The following is a 23,966-nucleotide window of genomic DNA, read 5'->3' as shown; positions in this document are numbered from 1 at the left end:
ATTAACACTAATCTTATGTTTAGCAAAGACACTGAAGAGAAGGAGAGATAGACCTAATCTACTGTATATTGCCAAAACATGCTATATATACAATGATCTTGCTGATTCATAGCTTCATGATGCATACCAAAGATCCATGCAGCCCTCTACTCACAGTCGGACAAGAGAAGCTCCTACTGATCCACCACTGTGTCCTTGTTGCCTCGCAGACTCTGACAAATGGATCCTCTTGATCTTTGAATGATCATTCTAATGAATGCCTAATGATCCTATTTATAGGAAAAAGGTATGAATTCGTAATCAAGTCGGTTTTGCCTATTTTTCCCACAAAACATTGTCCAAAAAGTCATAGTTTGTGTCCAAACTATGCCCAAAAGGTGTCCTAACCATTGGGCTATGTCTTGGGCACTTCTAGAAGCTTGTAGGGCTACGAAATCTGCTCTAAATTTGCCCATATATTTATTTGCTAATGAGAATTTCCATGTCTATGAGCATTGAGATTAACGGATGCACATGACAGTCACCCACACAATTACAATGATGAGGGTGGGGCATTGATTTCCAACAATTAATTATACATTGGTCTTGAGGGTGGGGCATTGATTTCCAACAATTAATTATACATTGGTCTCCATGAATACCCCTAAGGCCTTGCTTGTAGAAAGGCAAACACTTTAAAATTAGATAAACTAAACATCAAAATGAGAGCACTATTGCAAGGTGGTCGCATTGCTTGTAGAAAGGCAAACACTTTAAAATTAGATAAACTAAACATCAAAATGAGAGCACTATTGCAAGGTGGTCGCATTGCTACGATTGTATGGAGAGAGGATGCACCTCCCTACTCCAAAACATCTACATGCAAGGTGCCTAGGGAATCATACATCCTTGATAAACTTAGTTAGAAGTTGGATCACAGTAGCTTGCATTCAAGACACTTGAAAGATTACTGAGCAATTTTGACCAATTAACTTCTATCGTACTTTTGCACTACTCAGCGTTCCATGTGTTATGGGTTCTACATGCTACTGTTATCCAATAAAAGCTGCTGTGATCAAATAGGAGCTCTATGTGCAGATGCTCAAGTGAAGCTCAGCTCAAAAGTGCGTATTTCCATAGGTCCCAATTCAACCATGAGTTCATCCGGATCAACAGGGCCACCTCTTATTGCCTGCTGCACTTGATCACCACTTCCATCTACTTTCCAGTTCAAACGTGCTTTCATGGCAGACTTCTTTTGATTGGCCGAAAGACTCATCTCTGTAATGCTTTTTATCTGTAAAAGACCATATTAATTACACAGAAAGCAACCCCAAAATTACAGCTCATCTACTAATCCCCTGGTTTTATACTTTAATACACTTCATCAACTCAGACAAGCCTCCTAAAGGAGAGGTCACCTCTTGGTCTGGAAACACTTTCTTCAAATCCACATATGCTTTTGAGGAAAGCTCCTTGTCTTCATCTACCTGAAAATAACAATGTTGTTCTAATTTAAGAATCAGAGCAGTGCATATTTTCTTAATGTCGGAGGCTTTATTTATTCATCATTTCATTCTCAATGTCAACTGAGTGCTACATGCTGTCTCAATGCCACATCATCAAATCATAAACTACAAACCGTGTCACAATGCCACGATACTCTGTCATGCCTAGTCATAATGCCACATCACCAAATCATACTCTGTTATAAGCAATGCCACACCATCAAATCATACTATATTGCCACATCACAATGCCATGTCATTGAATCTCAATGCCACGCCGCAATGCCACATCATCAAATCATACACCCATTTCATCAACAAGGTTAGGTAATGAAAACAATGACTAGGTTCCAAAATACACACGTCACTACACGTATTTACATGTACAAAGTTTTAATTGTCAATGCAGAGAGTTTATGCAACTACGAGTTTTTACCGCATAAAGGTGGGCAAGGCGGAGAAGAGTGTGCCCATCCTCAAGCTCCTGTTTGAGGGTCATAAAATTTAGACTTTTAATCATGGAAAGTAAATCAGTTCATATCTTCACAAGCCAAATACCTGAAGAGTTATGAGTGCAACATTCTCAGGCAAGTTATAGTCATTGTTCATTGCTGAGAATGCAGAGATGTGTGAAGGAGTCCAGCTTTCTCCTTCATCCTGTCCCCAAAGTAGAGATTTAATAAAATAATAAAATCAGAGGACTCTAAAAGCACTAGAAAACCAAACATGACTTGTTCTTGAGGATTTTTCTTTCTTTGTCTTCCCACCAGAGTTGTGAAAGCAAGCTGCAAAGGAGAGTACACTTCTTGTCCCATGGAGCGGCGCCACCTGGAGCCCTCATTTGTAGGGTCCACACGTAAGAACAACTTTCCTTGGACCTTCAACATATACACACAATATTAAAATGGTGAATTTTCAACGTGAAGAAAATACATATATATAGTTCCTTGGACCTTCAACATGTACACACAAAAAATATAATGAAATAAATATGTGTAGTGCCTCCACCAGTGGGGTGTAGCTTGGTGGATATTGAACCCAGATCATTGCCCTAAGAGGTGAAACTGTTCACCACCAGGCTACACACACCCATGGATACTATAATCCTTGTTAATATATGAGCACACTTTATCTCATACCCTAGCCTAAAAATTAATTTGGATTACCAGATCCATTTTTCTTTCAAAAGCAATTGAAAAATGCCTTCCTGATCCTTTGTTCATTTACAGAAATACACGCAGGGATTCAGACAGACGGTCAGAGCGGGAGAGTGGGGAGCTATGAATTCTCGCTTTGTAGAAAAATAAATAAATATATGCTTTGTGAAGCTAATGGTTTTGAGAGAGATGATTGATGAGGGGTTTTTGATGAAGATGCAGCAGCTATGACTGAATTTGTAAGCATTATGTTGTCTCAATCTCTTCTCTTTCCCTGTGCGTGTATGAATGAGATGTAGGGTTGGCACAATCAATCCAGTTGAGGAAAAAGCTTAAAGAACTCTGTTTGAATCTTGTAACCTATTATCTTACTCAATAGTTGATGAGAACTGAGCATCTTCATGATAATTCAATTTCTCTGAGAGTCTTTCTGTTTTCATGCTGAATTTTGCCACTGAGTTGTCAGAATGGTCGAGTTTGGTGTCAATTGAAATGCTAGTTGTTGGGTTTCTATGAGTTAGGAGCTATAGGGTCAGAAGGACCTAGCTACCTATGGTTTTTTTAATGGTTTTCTTTATGAGTTCTGTCAGTTGAAATTTAGTGCAGAGTAATTGAGTATGAAAATAGATTCTAGAAGAGAAATTCTTGGAGGTGCAGGTTATCAATTAGTGCGAGTATTTAAGACAAAGGGTACAGTCATGGTTTCTTCTGTTAGATTAGTCTGACCCAGTCCCCTTATAGAGCTAGCTACACGCAGCTTTGCATTTTTTCATAAGTGTATAGGTCAGACGCTGTCAGATCTGACATTGTTCAGATCAAGAGCTAGTCAGAATTAGAGCTGATTGGAGTTAAATAGTTTGGATCAGAAGTTGTCCGATCAAGAGTTGACTGAAGCTGTCAGGTTAGAAGCTGTTTAGATCAGGAGTTGATTGAAGCAGAGCTGACTGTTCGGGAGCTGACTGGAGAGAGAGTTAGTTGAATCAAAATTATCATAAGAAAGTCAGTTTAGAGCTCTGAGATCAAGAGCTGTCAGAATATGGTGCTGATTGAGTTAGAGTTGAATGAATGACGAAGAGTCAGGAGCAGACGCTAATTGAAGAGTGCTGACTAGTACAATGCTGACTAAAGGAGGAAGTGACAGAATCAAAGCTGACTGAAGCAGGTAGTCAGTTTAGAATTGTTCGACGCAAGATCTGGGTAAGAATTATCTGAATAAGAACTATCAGAATGAGTGTTGATTGAAGTAGGAGACATCTGGATCAATGCTGTCTGAATTACAGCTGATTGAAGTAGGAAGACTCAGGATCAGAGCTGTCCGAATCAGGGAATGTCAGGAGAGGAGCTGTCTGAAGATGTTTAGATTAAAACCTATTTAAATCAAAAGCTGTCAGATTAGGAGCTGTGTGAAGTAAGACTGGACTGATAAAAAACTGTCCGATCTCAAACTATTTGGATCAGATACTCTCAGAACTGAAACTGTTTGAGTCAGATATTGTCAAATTAGGAGCTAGTCAAAGCTGAAGCATTCGGAGCAGGAGCGGACTGAATGTGGGAAAGGGTCTGAAGGGGTTTAGGAGCTGTTTGAATCAGAAAGGTGTCCGAAACAGGAGCTGTTAGGATCAGGAGGTGTCCGGAGCTGCATTTAAGCAAAGACCATTGAGTTGAAGAGAGGCAAGCCAAGACCTTCACTGTGGGTGTTGTTTGCTTGGTGTTTGGGGGTGGTGTCTTGTATACCTGATCTCATCTAGCCTTCTTGTAGTGCTAGCTTCTAGTTGTAGCTAGTGTGAGAGTTGAAAAAAGCTCTCATAGACTAGTGCCCCCACTGAGGAGGGCTCTGGATTAGGTCTAGCTTATGTGAAGAAGCAGGTACTATGGAGCACAGATATATGCCTACCTATTTGGGAATTCCTTTGTTCTTTGGAGAGGAAGGAGAAGATGCACATACATTTTTAGAAAATGTGGCTACTTCATGCATTATGAGCAACGAAGATACACCAGCATAGGAGGACTACCTTGGTTTTGGGACTGAGGAAAGAGGCTAAGGAGTGGTTTAATAGCAACCTTATGGCAGAAAATTCTGGCAGAAAATTCTTGGCCTGAAACATAGGAAATTGAATGAGTATGCTGAATATAAAGGTGATTTTATGAGGTTATGGGGTAGGTGGATCAGGGCTTTAACTAATCGAGAGAGATGGCATAATTTTTGAAAAAGGACAGGTTTATAGCAGGTTTGCATCCTTTGCTGAAAGTCAAAGTGGAAGAGGTTGAACCTGGTAACTTTAAAGAAGCAGAAGCTAGAGCCTTATATAAGGCAAAGAAGTACAAACATAGGAAATACATGCAAGGGACAATGGAGGATGAAGGACCATCAACAACAAAAGGGGGGGGAAACAGAAATAGAAGGCAAGGAAGAGCAAGTTATGCAAGGAGAACATCCACAAGTAGTTCAAACAATTACTTCTGAGGTAGTTGACAAGTTGAATGAGAATATGCTGAATCTTTCTATTAACTTGGCGCAGGGCATAAGAATGAGAGAAGGTGAAAGCAGAGAAGTAGGTGGAGCAAGTAGAAGTAGAAAAGCAGTAGCCATGGAAAGAGATAGAGGAGGGATCCCTAATTTGCAGTGCTAAAATTGTGGGGAGTTAGGACATGGTATGTATAGTTGCCCTTGGCTTAGAAAGGAGCTTGGTCAAGCTTTCCCAGCTTATCCACAGGTTGTTCCACAAGCACTACATATTTTAGCAAGGGGAAATCAGCAAGTGCCAGGAGGAAATCAACTCAGTAATCCATGAGCTCAAGAACTACCATAGGAAACATGAGAGAGGGTAGTATACTTGGTTGAGTTGGAGTAGCCAAATGAAGCAATGGAAGATGATCTTTCTGTGTGTTCATCCACATAGAAGATGATCTTTCTAGATCTGCTCCTGCGAGCTCCGCCTCTCCCCCTCCCGCTGCTTCTCGCCGTCGCGCCCCCTCCCCCCCCGCCTGTCCCCCGCCTTCTCCTCCGTCCTCTCCCCCGCCTCCTTCCTCGCACCCTTCCTCGCCATCTCTCCCCCGCCTTCTGCCTCGAATCCTCCCCCGCCTCCTTCCTCGCATCCTCCCCCGCCTTCCCCTCCTCCGCCTTCCTTCCTCGTTTCCTCCCCCACCATTTCTCCCGCTTCCTCGCTTCCCTTCCCCGCCATCTCTTCCTCCCACGCCTTCTCTTCCTTCCCCCGCCTTCTCTTCCTTCCTCCCACGCTTCCTTCCCCCGCCATCTCTCCCCCGCCATCTCTTCCCCCCACGCCTTCTCCTCCGCCTCGCTTCTCTCCCCCGCCATCTCTTCCTCCCCGCCTTCTCCCTCTCCTCCCCTTCAGCTCCCCCCTCCCCCCACCGCTATCCCCCGCCTCAGCTCCCCCCTCCCCCCCCCCCCCCCCCCCCCGCCCCCGCTATCCTCTAACCTTCCGCCTCTCCGTTTCCTCGTAGGGCTGTGTCCCTCCCGTTGGTGACCCCGGTTTCTGGCCTTTTCCCTCTGGAGGACTCCATGGAAGCCGCTCCGACTACCCCTGCCGATTCCAGTCTCTGTCTGGAGTTCACAGCTGCAGATCATCAGCTGTTTGTTTCCACAGTATCCGCTCTTGAGGCCTCCTCCTTGGTCTGCAAGATAGTGGGTAGCCGTCCGATGCGGAGAGAGCTTCGCGACCTTCTGCAAGGCAGCCTCGTTGGCGTGCCTGCCAAGATCGTCAGCGTCGATTTTTTGGGATGTGGCTACTACCAGGTGGATTTCGAGTCCCCCCAGGCAGCTCAGATGGTGCTGGCTCGGAGCCCCATTGCCCTCCGCTCATCCCGGGCGTTCCTGGCGCGATGGACTCGCGGTTTCGACCCCACTTCTGAGCCGCTAGCAGGCGCGACAGGTTTTCCCATCACTATCTGCTTTCCTGGACTCCGTAGGGAGTACTTGCCCCACTTGTCATCCATTGGCAAGGCGTTCGGGCAGGTGGTGGAGACGCCTCAGACAGCGGCTTCAGTGATAGCTCGGGTAGCAAGACTCCCGGCTATTCGTGTTGTGGTTCCGTCTCACCGGAGTCCCTCCCGAAGACGATCCTCCTCCCTTGTCTTTCTGGAGGACATCTGATACAGCGCGTGGAGTATTCGGGCCTCCCTGGCCAGTGCTACACCTGTCGGGAGATGGGCCATCTCGCACGCGCCTGTCCCCGCAAGGGGGCTCATCCTTCACGCTCTGCCGCCTCTGGACCCCTAGCAGGAGACCCGAGGGGTGGCCACCCACCTCAGAGACTGGACATCCCTGGCTCGTCTCAACAGGCGCCATCATCTGACGAGCAGGCCCCGGCGGAGGAGGCCGTGCAGACCCAGGAGGCTGGCGGATGGCAGGAGGTTCGCCGGCGGAAACGCCCGGCCCGCAGGGACCGCCGCAGACGCCAACAGGCAGCACAGGCTGGCGGACAGGCGACTCTGGCTGGCGTCCAGGCACCTACCCGCACTTGTGCTCCAGTCAAGGATAGGCGGCCAGCAAGTCCCACCCCGATGGACGAGGATACAGACTTAGTGCCCGTTGAGGCCGCCGGTGGAGCCCCCCACGTGGAGACTCCGCTCCCGCCTCCCCCCGCGGGGGGCCCGCCCCCTCCATGGAGCAGATTCCTGAGGATCCCGGGCCGCACTCTGCGACCCCCGGCTCCTCTTCCCCTCACCCGGAGAGCACTCCTTCCACCCCCCCCTCCCCCCCCAGCCCCCCCCCTCCCGCCTCCCCCGGCGGCCCCCCCTGACACCTATCCTCTGGCAGATGCCTCTCCATCCTCTCCTCGCTCTCCCCCCTCCTCTCCGCGAGCCCCCATCCCTCCCTCGGCCTCTCCAGGATACTTCGCCAGACCACCCACTGCCCCCGGGCAGCGCAGCTGGGTAGGCCAGAGTTCAGTCCAGCGCTGTTCCACCGCCACTCCGGGCCGGTGGAGATGGCGATCCTAGCTTCGCCCGCCACAGAGTTCTCTCCAGCCTCCCCTGGGGGGCCCCCGCGAGTGATGGGGCTCCCAGTGGATTACGGTTTTTTCAGGTGCTTCCAGCTGGATGCTGGCCCGTTCGAGACACTGGTCGCGCCCTTGCGAGTTTGCGTGGTGTGCCATCCCTCTCGTTCTCCTTCAGTGGTGAGCAGCATGGTGGCCTTCTCCTTTCCTCTCAGTGTTGCCCCAGACACAGCATGGGATTGCAACTCTGTAGAGGAAGTTTTGCGTGATCAGATACTGGAGTTTTGACTTGGGGCTCACGGACCTATTGCAGACCTGATTACACTCAGCCCGCATGAGCTTGTTTGGTATAGGAGATTGACGGGTGGATCCGGTCCACACCTCAGTTGAGGCGGTGCTACTGATTCTCCTCCACGCCGCCCCGAGGGTGCAGCCTACCTTTAGATACATATATGCAGAGGATTGGTCTCACGCCTATGCCCTGGACAGGGCGAAGGCGGAGTGGGGCTGGACACAGAGACAGGTCACCCTTTTTTTGGAGAGACTCCGCACCCGGACAGACAGTGACTATTCTCCCTCCAAGCCGGCGCCCAAGACTCACAGAGTGGAGGGCAGATCATCCGGGCCGGCTGAGAGGGGTGAGCCAGTGGCGGCTGCTTCACTTGCCATAGCTCATCCATGAGGATCCTCTCATGGAACATCCAGGGTCTCGGTGGACATCGCTGCTACATTGGTCGGGGCAGACTTCGCCAGGAGATCCAGAGGGCTCTCGTTGGAGGACCCATAGATATCCTTTTCTTCAGGAACACCACCTTTCTGCCCGGCGTACCTGCACCTGCGGGAAGATCTTGCCAGGCAGGAGTCACACTTTTTGGTCACCGACATATGGCTCCCAGGGGAACCAGGGTGGAGTATGCATCTCAGTCAGCGAGCAGCTTCTATCCGAGGTTGTGGATTCTGGCACTCTGGTCCAGGGTCGAGCGCAGTGGATCATCCTTCGGGTTGGGGAAGACCGCATTGGCTTCCTCAACTTCTACGCCCCCAATGGGGCGACCGGGAGAGCCGAGTTCTGGAGCACCATTAGGCAGTCCCTCCCCATGGCAGACCATTGGTGCCTAGGGGGGGATTGCAACATGCTGGAGGATGCAGAGGACAGGATGGGGGGCAGCCAGGAGACCATTCATGGGCCGGAGCTCGCTGCCTGGGAGGAGCTAGTGCTGCAGGTGAGAGGCCAGAATCCGTGGACTCTCTCGGAGTTTGGCGGGTTGCAGGGGAGTTTATCTTTCTCGCGCTCGGATAGACGGGCCACAGGAGTTAACCTTTCCCGCATCGACAGGTTTTACATTGATGAGTGGGCTTGTGATAGAGGTGGCACTGTGGGCATACTTGCAGGCTCCTTGTTTTCAGACCACTTTCCAGTGCTTCTCCAGATCGAGGACCCTACGAGAGGAGAGCGAGGCCAGAGCGTCCGGATTCCAGATTGTCTCATAGAGGAGCCCGAGATTGTGATCAGAGTTGAGCAGGTCTGGCAGGAGCTGCAGTTCAGGAGAGGATCGGCAGCCAGCGATCTTGCCAGGGGCTTGCAGGAGATCAGTAGGATGCTCAGACAGGCTGCCCTGGACCGTCTGGAGGCCTTCAGAGAGCAGGAGAGGAGCCTGCGGAGGAGTCTAGCGTCCCTTCAGAGACTCCAGGAGAGGGATCCTACGAGCCCTTGGATCTCAGAGCAGATGGAGTCAGCTCGCACAGAGATCAGATCCATCGAGGAGAGGAGGGTGGAGTTCCGATTCCATGCTCGGGCTTCTTTTTGGACACAGGCAGGAGACAGAGTGACTCGAGATTTCTTTGAGGCGACAGGGCCTCGCTTCAGGCGAGAGGGTCTCAGGCGTCTTCGGCAGGCTGATGGCCAGGTTGTGGTGGATCCCCCCAGGGTTCGGGCGATAGCCACAGATTTTTACAGGGATCTGCTCTCTGCTGAGCCAGGGTGAGAGAGGCTCGGGAGGCAGTCTGGAGCTTCACGAGACCGGTTGTGCCGGCCCATTTGCAGCACTCCCTTCTCTCCCCCTTCTCGGATACGGAACTGGAGGAGGCTCTTCAGGCACTTCCTCGGGGCAAATGCCCAGGAGAGGACGGTCTCTCAGTGGCTTTCTTCCAGAGGTACTGGGGTCTCTTACATAGGGGTTTCAGATTGGCATTCCAGGAGATTATGGAGTCGGGAGACATGCCGGACAGCATGGCAGAGGGGTTGATTCACCTGATCCCCAAAGAGGGAGGAGACAGACTGGAGATTAGACAGTGGAGACCGATCACCTTGCTAGGCACGGCCTACAAGGTCCTAGCTAAGGCGATCAGCAGGCGGCTTCAGCCTCACTTTCCAGACATCATCCACTCCACGCAGACAGGCTTCATCCAGGATAGGAGCATCCTGGATAACATCTTCTCTTTCTGGGAGGCTACGGCTTTGGCTAGATTTCGGCAGGAGGATCTGGCAGTGCTCCTTCTCGACTTCGAGAAGGCATATGATCGGGTGGACTGGGCCTTCTTGGAAGGCACTATGGAGAGGATGGGCTTCCCCCCTCAGTGGATCCGTGGGGTCTCTGCACTCTACACATCGGCTCACAGCCAGGTGCTGCTACTACAGGGCGTGCGCGGAGAGAGATTCTAGCTCTCGCGCTCGGTGCGGCAGGGGTGCCCCTTGGCGCCCTTTCTTTTTCTTTTTGTGGCGGAGGCCATGAGCACTTTTTTGACGGCACACGATACAGGTTTGCGGGGCCTCCAGCTCCCCATCCGCACCTCGGAGGAGCTCCTAGACTCGGAGTTTGCGGATGACACTGCTGTCTATCTTCAGGGTGGAGAGGAGAACCTCCGCCGCTTCGCCTCAGCCATGGATAGGTTTTGCAGAGCTTCGGGCGCTTTGATCAACTGGCACAAGTCGTGTGGGTTGTGGGTCAGTTCTATGCCCCCCCCGACTTGGAGGCCAGTTGATGGTTTTCAGTGGCTGCCCCCCGGCACTACAGTGCGCTATTTGGGATGCTATGTGGGCATCGACATATCTCCGGAGCAGCAGATAGCCCCCCTTCTTCTGAGCATTCGGAAGAAGCTTCTGTTCACCTTGGTGAAGCTGTATGAAACTAACACCAAGGCACGAAAGATTCAGTTGAAGAATGAGCTTCATACTATGGAGTACCGCTCGTTTATCTCTGGCTGGCCGAGTGGTTGTGGCCAACCAGGTTCTGCTTGCTACCATGTGGTACATCACGTCTTGCTGGGCCTTCTCTCGGGCGTGCATTGGCCAGGTGCAGAGGCTCATCAGGAACTTTCTTTGGTCCGGTGGCGACGGGCGGCCCGCCAGGGCCAAGGTGGCATGGGCTGTGATCACTCAGCCGAGGGAGAGAGGCGGCCTGGGCATTGTTGATCCTATTTGCCAAAGCCGAGCTTTGCTTGGCAAGTTGGTGGTTCGTGGCCTCCTACCAGGTGCTGAGCCGTGGAAGGAGTTTCTTGTTTCCAGGATTCTCAGCCGCACTCCTTCTCTTAGCGGCCCTTGGACCCTCAGCATCAGGTGGATCTTTACAGAGCAGCGATCCAGAGGAGTGGGCCTTGGCTTCGAGGAGCGTTTTGCAGCTAGCCTTCTGAGGGCCTGGGCGCATCTGAGGCCGTCACTCTTCCAGACTCCCCCGGGCACCGATGAGGAGCGCCTGAGGCAGCCATTGATCTGGAACCCCTTGATCCGACTTCCTAGTGGTCATATGGTTGGATCGCAGTCTCACATGTCGTGGGGCCCGTTGAGCTCCGGCCCAGCCCAGTCCCTAGACGACTGGATATGTTTTCAGCAGCTGCCTCTAGAGGCTCAGGAGAGGAGACTCAGCGGGATGAGGGGCAGAGAGTTGATGAGACAGGACATTGAGGCGGCCATCCCCCGGGAGTGGCGGACCCCAGTACAGGACCCTCCACCTCCACAGTGGATGGGCGTCTTTACTCGGCATGAGATCCTTCTAGCGGTCTGCGGCACAGCAGAGAGAGCCGCCCCACTCACTTTCGAGGTGGGAGAGGGTGGCCAGCTTCAGAGGACACGACTAGATTTGGATGAGCTCCAGGGTTGTATTTTTCAGAGGGTGCGGGTGGTCGGCTTTCATCAGAGACAGTGGCATGTAGACCCCTCACCGGCCTCGATAGGGGAGGACTGTTCTTGGAGATTATGGGCTTGGGACAGCAGGCCTCTTATTTGCCTTCAGTGGGATCCAGGTGAGTGGTTTTGGCGAGATCCCTACTCCGCCCCTACCAGCCCAGGCATCCCCTTTTTTCAGTACACAGCGAGGCTGGGGCGGCGGATTCAGAGGCACAGGATAGCGGGCACCCCGGCGGCGGCCGAGCATTGGCGGCGACAGGGGCTCTCCCCTGCCTTTCTTAGGGACTTCTGGCAGCGCCTCTGGGCCAGCTTCCGGCCCCGGAAGGTGACGCTTTTTCTCTGGCTTACAGCGCATAGAGGACTGGCTGTGGGGGCCTGGCTAGCTTTTGGCAGACACCCAGCGTCCTGCCCTCGGTGCGGCCATGCACAGGAGTCGTAGCGGCATTGCTTATGGGATTGTCCACAGGCACAGCAGGTCTGGCAGCGCGCTCTCAGGATGGTTTTTGCAGGCTCGCCAGGTGAGATGATGGTGACGTGGGGTGCGGTGGCTTGGGCCACGGACAGCGGCCTGGCCCTTGGATATGAGGACGTCCCTGGCAGTGCGACCATCCTTGTGAGGTGAGCTTTGTAGCCTTATGGCGTTTTCTCATTAACTAATAGAAGGATCGTTTTTCCAAAAAAAAAAGAAAAAAGAAAAAAAGAAGATGATCTTTCTATGTGTTCATCCACACATACAATGGAAGCAATGGAAGATGATCTTTCTATGTGTTCATCCACAGATACAATGGACAAAAGTATGTCAGCTGAACATGAATGTGAGAGTTTAGATGAGGTGGGTGGTTTGTTTGAATTTTTTCCTATGGAAGAAAAAGATGTATTGGGTGATTTCTGGTTTAATAAGGAGGATGTCAATGTGGGATCTATGTGTGATAGTCAATTGATGAACGAATGCATGGTTTTTGAGGAATTGTGTGAAGTTAATGGCTTGTTTGATGAGGATGGTGACAACAATAGTCATGGTGAGTCCATGTTAGAGATTGGGTCTAGTGCAGAGGTAGGGCCGGTGGAGCCTTGTGTGTGTTTGCAAGAAAAGATGGGGTCCATGTTAGAGATAGGGTCTAGTGCAGAGGTAGGGCTGGTGGAGCCTTGTGTGTTTGCAAGAAAAGATGCCCATGGTAATGGAAAGCCAAGTGATGTTGTCGGATTGCTCATCAGAGAATGGTTGCCATGAATTTGGTAAGAAGGATGGAGAAGGGATGCATCTTGAAGCTATGTACATGGATTTGTCCACATGTTATGAGAATGTTGAAACAGGTAAGCTAGGTAAACAAGACATAAACGACAAACTTGACATGCTGCTGGAACGATGCATTGGAAGATTTGCTGACCATGGAATCTTTGGTCAGAATGAATACAAGTGGTAATTATGCGAGCAAGAATCTAGATACCTGCATGGATGTGATTCTGAAGGAAGCTTTCAGTGATGCTAAATATTTTGATGAATTTTGCGCAAGTCAACATGAAGAAGCAATTATTGGGAGAGGTAACCAGGTGGTGAAGACAGAATGCTTGCATGTGAAAAAGAATGCTGATGATATGTGTGGTTGTTCAGATGGGTTTTATGCAGATTATCCAGATTCGGACTTGATGACCTATGAGAACAGGATGGGGATCAATCCTTCTCTTCCTGTGCAAGATGAGGATGTTTTTTAATGCAAACTTAAGTGAATATGAAAGTGAATTTCAAGACCATTTTGGATGATGCACAATAGAATTTTATGAGTTTGGATGGGCATAATATGTTTGATGAGTAAGAATATGATGCTACATGTGTTTTAGAAAACATGATGTTTGAAGATAGAGATTTCTTAAAAGATAGGTATATGGATATGCCATTTGATCCTAAAGGAGATAGGTACGCCTATATGTTGCAGATTGTTAAGACTTCTAATTTTCCATTTGATCCTAGAGAGTATGCATGTCTATTGATAACACTTTGGTTGGTTGTCATGATGCCATTTGATCCTGGAGGATCAGGATTGGTTAGAATCAACAGCTGTCCAGAGCAGAAAGGCTGTTCGGAACACGAGCATCAGGAGGTGGCCAAGAAGATCATAAAACCAAGAGCCTAGTATGGTTAAAGAACAAATACAGTTGCATTTGCTGATGGTACATAAATGTACCATCTTCCAGGGGGATGGGTGCCTATTCAATCGGCAAGAAGTCTAGAAAATATACAATCGGCTTGAGATTTGTCAGTAGGAAGAGCACTTGGGTATGGATTAAGTAATTTACTTGCGACATTTGAAAATACAGGGTAGTTGGATTAGATGAGGAACTTGATGTTTCCTCTTGACTCTCTCCGGAACTAGGGGATGGGTGGCTGAGTTTGTTGAGCTTCATAAATTCTTGTAGCTCGATGATATCCTCCGGAGATATGTTAGGATATTCAATATGTATTTTATCAAAATTATAAAGTACGGTAGTCAGCATGGCTTCTAGATGTTTGTGGATATTCTGATATAGTTTAAGAATGCCAAAAGGATGATATAGTGTATGATTCAGTTTTTTTGGAAACTCTTTTTTTCCTTTAGGATGTGTCTAGGAGCTAGCACAATTGTGTTAGATAGGAAGTTGCAATATACATATGCTGGTCTAGAATATCGCTGTACACTTAGCTTTTGTTGGCCAAGATGGTCGTCGTAGTTTAAAATGTATCTAATCAACCGAGGCAGGTGGGTAGTCATAGAAGGCCATATACCTACTAAAAAGGGAAAGTTGCTCGTGGAGATGTGCGGGGAGAGATCCAGAAGAACGAAGATGATGAAAAAGGAAAGTGAAGGCGAGGAGTTGGAAGAGATCGTGCGGCAATCCTTTTTTAAAGGAAGGAAGGTAGGAAAAAGTTGTCTCTTTGGATTTTTCTATAAACGGACTTTGGCTGAGGGTTGCGGGGAACACACACACACGTAGGGACACAGATAGATGGTGAGAGCAGGAGAGTGGGGAGCTATGAATTTTGGCTTTGTAGAATATATATATATATATATATATATATATATATATATATATATATATATATATGCTTTGTGAAGCTAATGGTTTTGAGAAAGATGCTTGATGAGGGGTTTTTGATGAAGATGCAGCAACTATGACTAAATTTGTAAGCATTATGTTGTCTCTGTCTCTGCTCTTTCGTTGTGCATGTATGAATGAGATGTAAGGTTAGCACAATCAATCCAACATAGGAAAAAGCTTAAAGGACTCTGTTTGAATCTTGTAGCCTGTTATCTTACTCACTAGTTGATGAGAACTGAGCATCTTCATGATAATTTATTTTCTCAGAGAGTCTTTCTGTTTTCATGCTGAATCTTGCCACTGAGTTGTCAGAATGGTCGAGTTTGGTGTCAGTTTTGAAATGCTGGTTGTTGGGTTTCTATGAGTTAGGAGCTATAGGGTCAAGGAGGACCTAGCAACCTATGGTTTTTTTAATGGTTGTCTTTATGAGTGGTGTCAATTGAAAGTTCAGTGTAGAGCGATTCAATATAAAAATAGATTGTAGAAGGGAAATTCTTACAGGTGCAGGTTATCAATTAGTGTGAGTATGGTAGACAAAGGGTTCAATCGTGGTTTCTTCTATTAGATTAGTCTGACCCAATCCCCTTATAGAGCTAGCTATATGCAGCTTTGCATTTTCTCATAAGTGTAAAGGTCAGAAGCTGTTAGATCTGACACTGTTCAGATCAAGAGTTGGTCGGAATCAAATCTGATTGGCGTTATACAGTTTGGATCAGAAGTTGTCGGATCAAGAGTTGACTGAAGCTGTCAGGTTAGAAGCTGTTTAGATCAGAAGCTGACTGAAGTGAGCTGAAGAGCTGACTGTTCAGGAGCTGGTTGAATCAGAGTTGTCAGAAGAAAGTCAGTTTAGAGCTCTCAGATCAAGAGCTGTCAGAATAGAGTGCTGACTGAGTTAGAGTGCTGAATGAATGAGGAAGAGCTAGGAGTAGACGCTGACTGAAGAGTGTTGACTGGAACAATGCTGACTGAAGGAGGAAGTGGCAGAATCACAGTTGACTGAAGCAGGTAGTCAGTTCAGAACTGTTTGGAGCAAGAGCTGAGTAAGAACTGTTTGAATAAGAACTATCAGAATGAGTGTTGACTGAAGTAGGAGACATCTGGATTAGTGTTGTCTGAATTATAGCCGATTGAAGTAGGAAGACTCAGGATCAAAAGCTATCGGATTAGGAGCTATGCGAAGTAAGACTGGTCTGATAAAAACTGTCGGATCTGAAACTGTTTGGATCAGATATTCGCAGAACTGAAACTATTTGAGTCAGATACTGTCAGATTAGGAGCTAGTCAAAGATGAAGCATTCGGATCAGGAGCTCTCTAAATTAGGGAAAGGGTCTGAAGGGGTTTAGGAGCTGTCTGAATCAGAAAGGTATCCAAAACAGGAGCTGTCAGGATCAGGAGGTGTCTGGAGCTGCATTTAAGCAAAGACCATTGAGCACAAGAGAGACAAGCCAAGGCCTTCAGTGTGGGTGTTGTTTGTTTGGTGTTTGGGCGTGGTGTCTTGTATACCTGATCTCATCTAGCCTTCTTGCAGTGATAGCTAGTTAAAGCTAGTGCGGGAGTAAAAAAAAGCTCTCAACGCACTACCATCTTGTGCCGAATGAAAGTGGCACGTCTGAGACCATGTACTTTGCATGAGACAATCCACATGCCTAAGAGAAGAGGTTGCTGGCCCTAGAGGGCCTCTCCTCGCATGTGTGAGGTTTTGGGAGTCGGTTTGAAGAGGAGTCACTGCAATCTGTCCAAGGCGACAACCGCTTGGGATGAGCACCAATACTTGAAGACACGAAGGTCCACTTGGCACTTGCTACCAAGTCGCCATGTATGTACCTGAATATCCCCCTCTTGGTAGCAAAGTTGAGATCGAAGAAGATGAACAAATGAACCTCTTGGGCCTTCTCCCGGAAGTCCTTGGGCTCCAGCCGGCCTCTCGACGACCAAGCTTGGCCAATGGCCTTTGGGATCCTAAGGTCACCAGGGAGTGTGAGAAGCCAATAGACTGCCGCTCCTACAACTATTTGGGGCGGGGGCGGGGGGGGGGGGGGGGTGGTGTTGATAGTGATGAATGATGCACACATGGAGTAGCCCCACCATCTCCGCTATGGGACTGATGTCAAGCAGGAGGCACCTGAAAAAGGCCTCCAACAGACTCTAGGAAGAGGCTGAAATAGGTGAGGAAAATATGAAGGTCTGCACTGGGTTTGAATATTGATAGCAAGACTTGTACATGGGCTATGCAGGTTCGGGGACTATAGGCGGCTACACTCACTCTGCTAGGAGGCAGCTAGAGTAAGGGGGTAGGGGTTGCCTATGGTGGCAACTAAGTCCACGAAGAGCGTAAGATCTCCATAGAACATGCCCAAGGATCATTTGACTTAGAACCAAAACCCTAAGGAGGTTTCATAGGCCCGACATCATGACCGTGATGGATTGTGGCTAGCAATGCCTAGTACAACTTGAGACCTTGGATGAGAGCACTTCAAAATTTAGAGGCAGCACAAGAACGGTGCAAGGCAAGGCATAATTCTCTCGCAAAGAAGAAAAAGAAGCCATAACTCAAGCAAGGAAGCTTGGTCATGAGATTTGATGCATAGTTACCAAGGAACGGGAACGGGGGAACGTTTTGACCCTTGGAAATGGGAATGTTTTGAACCCTTGGAATGGGAATGGGAATGGGAATGGGAATGGGGGAACAACATGTTAGCAAGAGAAACTAATGGAATTCTGAAAAATGTCATTTTAAATGATGAATTTTACGTAGGATAGGCTAAAACTTTGAAAATTTATGTTCTGTATGCATAGTTGAGTGGAAAAAATAGAGGAAAAATACTTTTTTAAAACATTTTATCCTTCTTTAAAGGGTTTTTGGGCCTGATACCAGGGGGAAAAACGTTTCTCCTTGGCCGTTTCTTGTGGGGGAATGTTCCGGAACGTTCCCCCACGTTTTGAAACTTGTAGGAGTGAAAAAATCAAAGAGCAAAAAAAATCAATTAAGTATCTGAGTAATAATTGAAAAGGTTATGTATAAATTTAATAAAATGTAACATAATTAAGAAACAAATAATTTATAATTATTATTTCAACCAAATTTTCACTCAGACATTTTTTTTAAAAAAAGTATGAAAGGGGATGTAAATTGCCTAGTAGTTCATTTATGTTGCTCATAAAAAAATACTTCATCATGAACAATTGTTTTATAACAAAACTAAGACCCAATGGGCCTATGAGACCAAAGTGATACAATAATGTCCATGGCATATCTCATCATGGAATGGAAAATAAAACAGAAAGAAAACATAAACATAGCTATCTCACTGGGGTGATACAAAACTGTCCATGGAAACTCATCATGGAATACTAAGAACATAGAAACATGAGAGCAACATCAGCTCCGAGTAGATGGTATACCACTCTCCAAAATATCAAGCATGGGGCTAATGAGTATGGCCGAGAGGTCTCCCTCAGCTATGTCACATGCAAAGGTAGCTTGATGGCGGTGGAGCATGTCCTGGATTTGGAGTTGATGAGGTGATACTGGCCGACGGGGGGACCAGGGGTGTCGGGCACGATGGAGTGCCGAGGCTCGGTCCGAGGTCCAGAGCAAGTTGTGGAGGGTCCACAAGATCCACTGTATCGGTCTTGGGTCCGGAAGAAACTGGTGATGTTTGGATGGCGAGGGAGGGGGCGGGGTGGCTGGGGCCGAAGCTCTCTCAAGAAGGTGTCCCTGTGTCTGCACAGCTCAAGCAGGAAGAGGCCCAGGCAACGCTGGTCCTGGAAGTCAATGATCCTGGATAGTGAACCAAATCCCTGACGAAATAGACAGTGAAACCTCCCGCAGATCTCATAGTATACTGGGAAGCAGCATATGTAATGCTCCTCCATCTCAACCTCTGTGTGGCATAATCGGCAGATCCTCTCCTCTCTGGGTCTCCGTATGAGCTTCTCGACTCTCTGAAGATGCGCTCAGATCTACTTGTCTCCACTCTGAGGCGGTGGGATGAAACCCGTATCCTCTGTCTAGAAATGAAATGAAATGATATATTAACGTCTCTAAGAGGCCATAGTGGCCTATGAGACCAAAACTGAGAGTACATCTGAAGTTGGTGTCTCATCAAAGAGAACAACTAAACGAGACTAAAAAGTATAATAAACTGATTGTCCTAGAGTTATAAGAACAGAACTGTAAGACTCCAAGATGATACTGAGTAGAAAATACTAGAAAATACTAAAATATGTATATCAGGTAGATCCATGTATGTTGATCAGTTGAAGTGTTGCCCTCTCCTTAGATCAAGTTTCTCCGCCATGGGGCTGTCTAGAATGCAGAGGTCGTAGAAGCGAGGTACGCGTCTCCGATGTCGAGCAATAATGGCTCTGATCTGGCGATGGTGAGGATGCTGTGGTCGGGATCCTGGTGGGCGTGGCCGATGAGCACGACATAAGATAACTGCTCTATCAGAGGTGACTCCCTAGGAGCGTGGTCAGTGCGCTGATGGCCCAATGGAGGAGGTATCAGGAGGTGTGTGGGCTGGGTTGCTGGTGCTTGTGCCGAAGAAATCTGTCACGGTCCTCAGTCTAGGTACATCATGGCTCGGCCTCCTGTCTGCCAAGAGGGTCTCTCTGTGTCTCCTGAGCTCAAGTAGAAACAATCCGAGGCATCTCTAATCCTCAAACTCCATGACCCTGCGTAACGGCCCAAAACCCTCTCGGAAGAGGCAGTGATATCTCCCACGGATCTCATAATAGACTGTACATCGGCAAATGTAGTGTTCCTCTGTCTCTACCTCCTGGTAGCATAGCTGACAAATGCGGTCATCCACGATCTGATGCACATATCGCCTTGTCTCAATCTGCAACTGGTGTGATGAGGTCCGGATCTGTCCAACGGCACAACGTATCCCATGTGATAGGTGTACATCCATGTACGCCGGGCGGGTGATAAAATCATCCGGTGAGAGGTGTAGAAAATGGCTCTTGTAATGAGCCATTTTCGTGCCCAAGGGCTCAAGGGGGCTAGTCCATGTCCTCTCTGTGTCCACTCTGATGATATCCATCCTGATCACGCGGTTTTGCTCTGAGTGGGTGAGATCCAAAAATGGACAATCCAGACTATACTGAAAGGGTGGTAGTGCCTCTATCCGCAAACCATGTAGGTCAAAGTTCAAACCATGATGATCTCATCTGAGCGAACCAACAATGAGACTCTCCATCCTCTGCCAACTGTATGGATGAGGTGAATGCCAATCGGGAGTACCTCTGCTGAGGGAGCTCCCATATCCGTTGTAAAAAGGTAACTGCCTGGAATAGGGCCTCGGTTACTACTGGTGGGGCACCCAGCTCAGCCCGAACAATCTCATGAGGTACTGATGTTTTGCTCCGAATCATGCGGGCAATCATCATAATCAGTGGTCTCTCCATTTGCCTCCATCCCTCATCTGTTCCTCTCTGAGATTTGTGAAGTATACTGGGTCCCCAAATTGGAGCTCCGTACAGGAGGGTCGGTGTGACAAGCGTATCAAATAGCCACAATTTGGTGCATGGCTCCTGAAACTGTATGTGTGCACACTGCCTCTCAAGTGTCCCCAAGGCTGCATGCACTCGAGCTAATCTAGCTGCTGCTGCCTCCTTCAGGGAGAAACGCGGTCCTGTGAAAGTAACTCCCAAGTAGACATATGACCTGACGTACTCTATCGGCGCCCCTCCGAAAGTGAACTGAGGCTTTGATCTCGTCACCCATGGCTGTGTGGTGTTAAACACCATAACCTTGGTTTTCCCAAGGTTCACTGTCAGATCTCTATCCGCACAGAAAGCCTGTAATGCATCCAGGTGTCTCTGTAATCCCTCCGGAGAGTCTGAGATTAGAACAATATCATCAGCATATAACAAGATGGGTATCAACACCCCTGCCAAGCATGCCCCTGGGCCTCCCAATCTGTCTACATAATCAAAGACTGCATCAATTGTACAGTCCAAAGAGGGTGGGCGATAGCGGTTATCCTTGCTTCACCCCTATCGTGCTGGTCACCCTATCAGATAGTCCGCCTGGAGCTCGGACTCTGCCTGTCACAAACTCATACAAAGCATATATTCCCCACTGCATATCCTCGGGTACCTCAATGTCATGCAAACTGTGCATAAGCCTGGCATGTGATACGGTATCGAAGGCTTTGCGGAAGTCCACAAAGCAACAGTATATCCTTCTCTTCTATGCCCTGCGCTCTTCAATAAGTGCCCGAAGTGTCAGTATGTGATCCAAGGTAGTAAATCCTCTCCTGAGGCCAGCCTATCCATGTGCTCGATGACCACACCTCTCTGCCCATCGACTCAGCTCCGACTCCAATATAGAGCCATATAATTTGGCCAAGTAATGACCAATCATGATCGTCCTGTAGTTGCTTGGTACCATGGGGTCCCCACTCTTAAAGAGCAGTACAATGATATGCTCTGTCCAGATTTTCGGGAAACCCTCACAAATGGCACGATTAAACACATGTACGATAAGCGGAGCCAAAGTGTCTCGTGCTTGTGAGAAGTGCTCTCCAACTAACCCATCATGATCCTGTGCCTTTCCATTCTGTAACCTGTCTATCGCAACTAGCACCATCCGCATAGTAAAAAAGGTGCTGCTAGCCATTCTAGCTCCCAGTGGAGGGGGGGGTGGGGGGCTGTCCTTGTGCATCATATAGCTCTCTAGAATAAGTATGCCATGCCTCAGGTGCAGTAATCGGAGTACCAAGCTGTCTCTCCTGAAACATCTTCCATGCCCTCTTGCTGTCCTTCCCAAGGAAGAGTTGGTAGATCTCCTCCTCTAGCTTAGCCAGATAGACTCGTTTCTTCCTCCGCACAAGGCGCCGAAAGATCATCCTGGCCTGTCTATGCGTGTGAGACCCAATGGCAATCTCACACTGTAGCTGTGCTCGTGTCTCACGACACTCATCATCATACGAACTGTTCTGTGGGCGGTAGTGCTGCGGGGGTGGGTGGAAGGGATCATAGTGCAAGGAAACGCATATGAGACGGATGCATGTAGAACACTTGCCAATCCTCTCGTGATCTCGTCCAGAGGGCTATGTGGGTCTAAAGCGAACAAGCCATCAGATACTGCATTCCGATAAACCCCAACTGTCTCACGTTGTCGTGACGTGGACGATGTCGCTGGGAAAGTGCGAGACTTTTAGCTGTGAGAGTAGCTTCTGATTTCCACAAGAAAACTCAAACACATAACTCTCCAAGGAGCACAAGGCATCTCCATTTTTGATATCATAAACATGTTCAAATTCATCTCAATACATCCATGAATTCAGCCTGATGATTGCACATAAATTGTGTATCAAGTGATTGTCCCTTTCCAAGCATAGATTTACTGGCTCCTTTTTCCAAATCCCTCAAACCAATCACATGTAGGCATAACATAATCTTCAAATATTTCCCACATACATGTGACCATTTACATTCCATACATCAAGTGACATCAATTCCATCATTTCAAGATGTTTCTTTATCACCTGAAAACCTGCTTTTAAATTCTAACATCTCACAAACAAAAGATGACATATGGCATAACTATAACATGCTCATGAGATTTAGAAAACTCCATGGCTTGCATTCCAAAATCCGATCGAGTAGAAAATAAAACCAACTTTCAAGAGCCTTAATGTATTTTTGATACCTTTATTCCACAATTCTCCAAGTCCCAAAATCTTCTCATTCTCCAAAACCTTTAAGGATATATAAGCTATACGATTTTTCTAAATCATAGGAAGTAGTAACAAAAATAATAAAAAAAAACCCACTTATCTGAAAGTAACCAAGTGAAATTTTTCTTTGATTTTTTTGCTAATCTCTTTAGTCGCTTCGCTGCAGACTGCGCAATGAAGAGAACGTGGAAAAACTGAAAAGCATCTCTTTAAATAGTACTCAAATCCCTCTTCAATTCTAGCACCTACAAGCTATGAACACTAGACACTGTTTTGATTTGAAATTCTCTGGTAGATGGCGACCCTGCTTCCATTTCTGCACATACTGTCTTCTGATATCTCCCCCCCCCCCCCCTCGTTTTCTCTGGTTTTTTCCTCTTTTTCCCCGCAAGGAAATCGGGCGCCCACCACCTTTTGCAGCAATATTTCCGTATTTCCTCCGTTCGAAAAACACTTGCGCCCTCTTTTTTTTCATTATTTTCGGATGTCTCTTTTTTCGTTGCTGCCACGCAAGCTCCCCTTCTCGTATATCTTAAAAAAAAATCAACTCCAGTTTTGCGGCATTTATTCTATGACGTTTCTTGGATCACAAAGTCCTTGCATCCAAATATGTAAACTGATTGCCATGCATTGCATTTGCTTATAACCAAGCTCTTGTTTCCAACTTGATTCTTTACAACCCGCCCATGCTACTCTTCTACTTTTGTCATGGCCACGCAAGCTGCCGTCTTTACTACATTCTATACACATGATATATCTACTCATATGTATGTGCTTGGACCAAAGCAGCATCAAATATCATATTCATATCATGAGCCTACTAAAGCACGCATCATGCTTGCACTCCCATAAGAGGTAATCATTGACTCGGCTCATCGATACCATTGAGAAGCTACTACACATCATGCACATGGGTAGCCATTCACATCATTATCATATCCCTTTGACGAGCCAGTCATACCATCATTTACATAGCCACACAGACCATGTATATAACTGAGTGTTTCCAACTTACCCATGAGATCTGAGTGTGAACAGAACCACCACCACCATACTCACAAGAGTCATTTTGAAATAGCTCTCACTAACATAGTTGCCACTAAGTTCACCATCCATGGGCATGAAGATATTATTGAAGGGATCAATTTGCCTATGAGGATACACAAAAACTTTGAATGTGTGCATATCTTATTAAAGTTCTTCTTGTTTTGCTCATTCCACGATATCTCCAAAAGGTATTCTTTAAAACCATTCCTCATATCATACATGCTCTCACATCTCCATACATGTTGAGAAGGGTGTTCCCTACCGCAAGGCTTACCATAAGCATAAGGCTCCATATTTCACACCACACTCATATACAAAAGCTTCGAGACCTGACTCAGCCTCAGCTCGTCTTATTGAACCTCATTTACAATATGAACATATGTACATGGCATCATATAATGACTCGTCATAGCACTTAATCCCATGCATC

At 47.6% G+C, this 23,966-nt stretch overlaps 1 protein-coding gene across 7 annotated transcripts in view; it reads right to left on the bottom strand.

Moving 5' to 3' along the window:
* Positions 1–733: 733 nt before the first annotated feature.
* LOC147634562 (alpha-mannosidase At3g26720-like) overlaps positions 734–23,966 on the bottom strand; it is a 169,805-nt gene continuing 146,572 nt past the window's right edge. For all 7 annotated transcript variants that reach the window (XM_086803669.1, XM_086803671.1, XM_086803668.1 and 4 more), the window contains 5 exons: positions 2,255–2,365; positions 2,046–2,144; positions 1,924–1,971; positions 1,401–1,469; positions 734–1,276 (listed from right to left, as the gene is read on the bottom strand). In XM_086803669.1, coding sequence (XP_086659795.1) covers positions 1,082–1,276; positions 1,401–1,469; positions 1,924–1,971; positions 2,046–2,144; positions 2,255–2,365 — 522 coding nt within the window. In that variant the 3' untranslated portion in view covers positions 734–1,081. The remainder of the gene's footprint in view (positions 1,277–1,400; positions 1,470–1,923; positions 1,972–2,045; positions 2,145–2,254; positions 2,366–23,966) is intronic.

The sequence above is a fragment of the Cibotium barometz genome, chromosome 10 (genome assembly GCF_041138505.1).
Source record: "Cibotium barometz isolate CiBa-2024 chromosome 10, ASM4113850v1, whole genome shotgun sequence".
Lineage (NCBI taxonomy): Eukaryota > Viridiplantae > Streptophyta > Polypodiopsida > Cyatheales > Cibotiaceae > Cibotium > Cibotium barometz.
This window is presented reverse-complemented; position numbering and strand designations above follow the sequence as displayed.